The 2,994-nt window shown below is 46.4% G+C and overlaps 1 protein-coding gene across 1 annotated transcript in view; it reads right to left on the minus strand.

The window, feature by feature from the left end:
* LOC109476718 (macrophage mannose receptor 1-like) overlaps positions 1–541 on the minus strand; it is a 12,065-nt gene extending 11,524 nt beyond the window's left edge. Inside the window, exon 1 of the mRNA XM_019777721.1 lies at positions 409–541. Within this exon, the coding sequence (XP_019633280.1) occupies positions 409–478 (70 nt within the window). The 5' untranslated portion in view covers positions 479–541. The remainder of the gene's footprint in view (positions 1–408) is intronic.
* Between the last annotated feature and the right edge of the window lie 2,453 nt (positions 542–2,994).

Genomic DNA, 2,994 nt, shown 5'->3' on the forward strand with positions numbered 1-2,994 from the left:
AAACGCACATAAAAATATCCATAGCATAAACAATGTTCAACCGTAGCGTCAACCTGTGTTTGTGAAATAAAAAAAAACAACTTCCAACAACAACAACAACAAACCAGCCAGAAAATGGATCCCATATACAATTATCTAGTGACATTTGAATCAAGAGACAAAGTTACAAACAGACTCGATGGAACAGATATAACTGTCTGAAAAAAAAATCAAACTGTTCTCCAACTCAACAACGAAAATAACTCTCCACAAATTTTCGACTGAATCATTACTAGGGTCATAAAGCTGATGAAAACTGAGCAATTCAGTCGAAAATTTCTGCTGAGTTCTTTTCGTTGTTGAGTTGGAGAACAGTTTAATTTTCTTCATGTATTTTACCAACTCACGCTAGATATATAACTGTCTTACCGATGCCAACTAGAGCCACCAAAAGACCAAGAACCAGACAGCGCATATTGTTGAAGAACTTGTCCTCCATGTTTTGACAACTGCCTGTCTTGTCTGACCGTTTATAAAGTAGTTCCCTGGCAACACATGTTGTTTAACGCTGTTTGACTAAAGAAAGAATGGCTCGTATAACGTCATTAGTGATCATCCAATCAAATGCTTCTTTTATAATTAGAGGACAATATCCTCTTCTTTCTGGACGCACCTGCAAGAGGTCATTGCCCTGGGACGACCAGTGTTGGTGGTGCGAAAAATAAAAATTGACATCGGTCTTAAAGGCATCCAATGCGATTTCAGGGCAGCAAAACTGGAAATATTTTGAACCAGACAATCTTTGTGATACTGACACATACTGCTTCGCATCAGTACATTTCAATCAGTATTTTATTCTTTGGGTATTTAAAACTGCAGAAACAAGCCCCGAGATGAGTCATTTATTTTCTGGGTGGTACCCTAAAAATCAGCCCAGGGCCCTTCCAGTAACCAAATGGTTACAGACTGGCCAATTTGATACTGCCTTACCCCCTCCAAAACATCTGCTTGGAGATTAGTAGACTTCAAGTTACAGCTGTATGTGTTCCTTTAAAGCGACGGTCACAACCCGCCGTACGTGCTTCTGCGTGCTGTCTACGTGCAAAAACGTGGGCAAATGTAGGGCATCCGTGCGTGGTGAGTACCACCTCCGTACGGAATCCTACGGATTTGGGAGCACGCAGACACGCCGTAGAAGTTTAAGTGCATGTAAAACTTTTTCTACGTGCGGTCTGCGGATTCACCACCTGTGCGTGCGAGTACGAGCGACGTGCGTGCCCCGTACGTGCCGTGCGGAAGAAGCACGTGTGAGTACGGCCTCCTTACGGTAAAGTTGCAATCGCACAGAGATCGTACGTTGTAAGCACGTACAACTCACTTACCACTTTCGCAACGTACAATGCACGCAACCGCTCACGGCCAGACTTAACGTACAGACCACACTCTTACACCTTGCGCAACCGTGCGAGTGACGTGCGTAGACGCCACTCCTTCCCCACGTTTTCAGAAAAAACGTAGCAGACGTAGCCTCCCAAAAAACGTACGGACAAAAAGAACGTACGGCGAGTTGTGACCGTCGCTTAAGGTAAGGTGGTCTCGTGGCTGGGGTTGTTGACTCGGGGGGTTCTGGGTTCGAATCCCTGGCAGACCCCTTTGTTGTGTCCAAGTGAAAGACACTTTACTGTTTACACCGATTTCTTTTATATTCCAACATGTAATCACAAGACGTGGTGACGGCACACTCAAGTTTTTCCAACTTATATAAATGCCGCCACCAACACAGGGGGCAATACAATACTCATCTTCACCTGAGTGAAGTGAGGAAAGTCGTGTAAAGTGCCTTTCCCAAGGGCACAAGATCGGTGGCATGTCAGGGCTCGAACCCGGGACCTCTTGGTTCCGAGTCGAGCACTCTGCCGCTACGCCACACGACCCCACAACCGATTTCCTCACTTGATTCAGGTTTAAATGAGTTACCTAAATTTGTTAGGGACGTCCTCTCAGATAGGACTTAAAGCCAGAGGTCCTGTGTTTAAGGAGAGCCACACCCCGTGCACGTTAAATATCCCACCACAACTATAGAGAAGAGCAATGTTCCTTCCCAGTGTGAGTGGTTCAAACCTTACAGTCTGGTCTCAGGTTTGACATCTTGAAGCGGTGACAGTCACCTGTTATGTCAATACTTCCACAAATGTGGTAAATCTTCATTAATAAATAAAGAAAATAAATAAATTAGGGCATTCTTGTAAGACCCAGAGACAAACCTTGTGGGGTCGTGTGGCGTAGCGGCAGAGTGTTCGACTCTGAACCAAGAGGTCCCGGGTTCGAGTCCTGACATGCCCTCGATCTTGTGCCCTTATACCCCCGTCACATTGCGCGTAAATCGATCGGCCGACTAGTTGGCGACCTCTAAACGACATTTACGGCCGTAGTACGCCCGATGTTCCGTCGAGCATCGCGCGAATTTTCGGGATCGCCGGCGATTTTTTGGAGTCGGCCGAAGCTCGCTGACACGCGAAACGTGTTCTTAACATCAGCGACTAGTCGCCGGCGATTTTTGAGGTCGCAGAGCTCGTTTCCAGCTCGCGCGTACCTCGCCCGTAGCTCGTCCCTGAACGACCGAGAGTCGACCGATATTCGGGCGTACATCCCACGAGTGTCGGCCGTTCTTTGTCTTCAAAAATCGGGCGATAGTCGCTGAATACGGTCGACCCTCGCGCGAGCTTCGCGAAATATTCGGGAGACCCTCTTCCGTACCTCGCCCGACTTGCGCAACGTTTTTAAAATCGTGCGTGCTTCGAGCGATCTTCGTGCCAGTGTCGGACGAAGGTTCTACGAGCCTCGGTCGAGCTCCTGTGAAGTTATTATTTATTTGGCACCTGTGACATTTATTTCAGATTTTATTGACAGTATACTCTGTAAAGTTTGCAGGAGCAACGTCCCACTGATTGTTAACGTTATGTTTACGAGAAAGGATAAAAATAGATAAAATTGTCCTTTTTGTACTTTTGTTAA

This window comes from Branchiostoma belcheri, unplaced genomic scaffold (genome assembly GCF_001625305.1).
Source record: "Branchiostoma belcheri isolate BF01 breed outbred unplaced genomic scaffold, Haploidv18h27 scaffold39, whole genome shotgun sequence".
Lineage (NCBI taxonomy): Eukaryota > Metazoa > Chordata > Leptocardii > Amphioxiformes > Branchiostomatidae > Branchiostoma > Branchiostoma belcheri.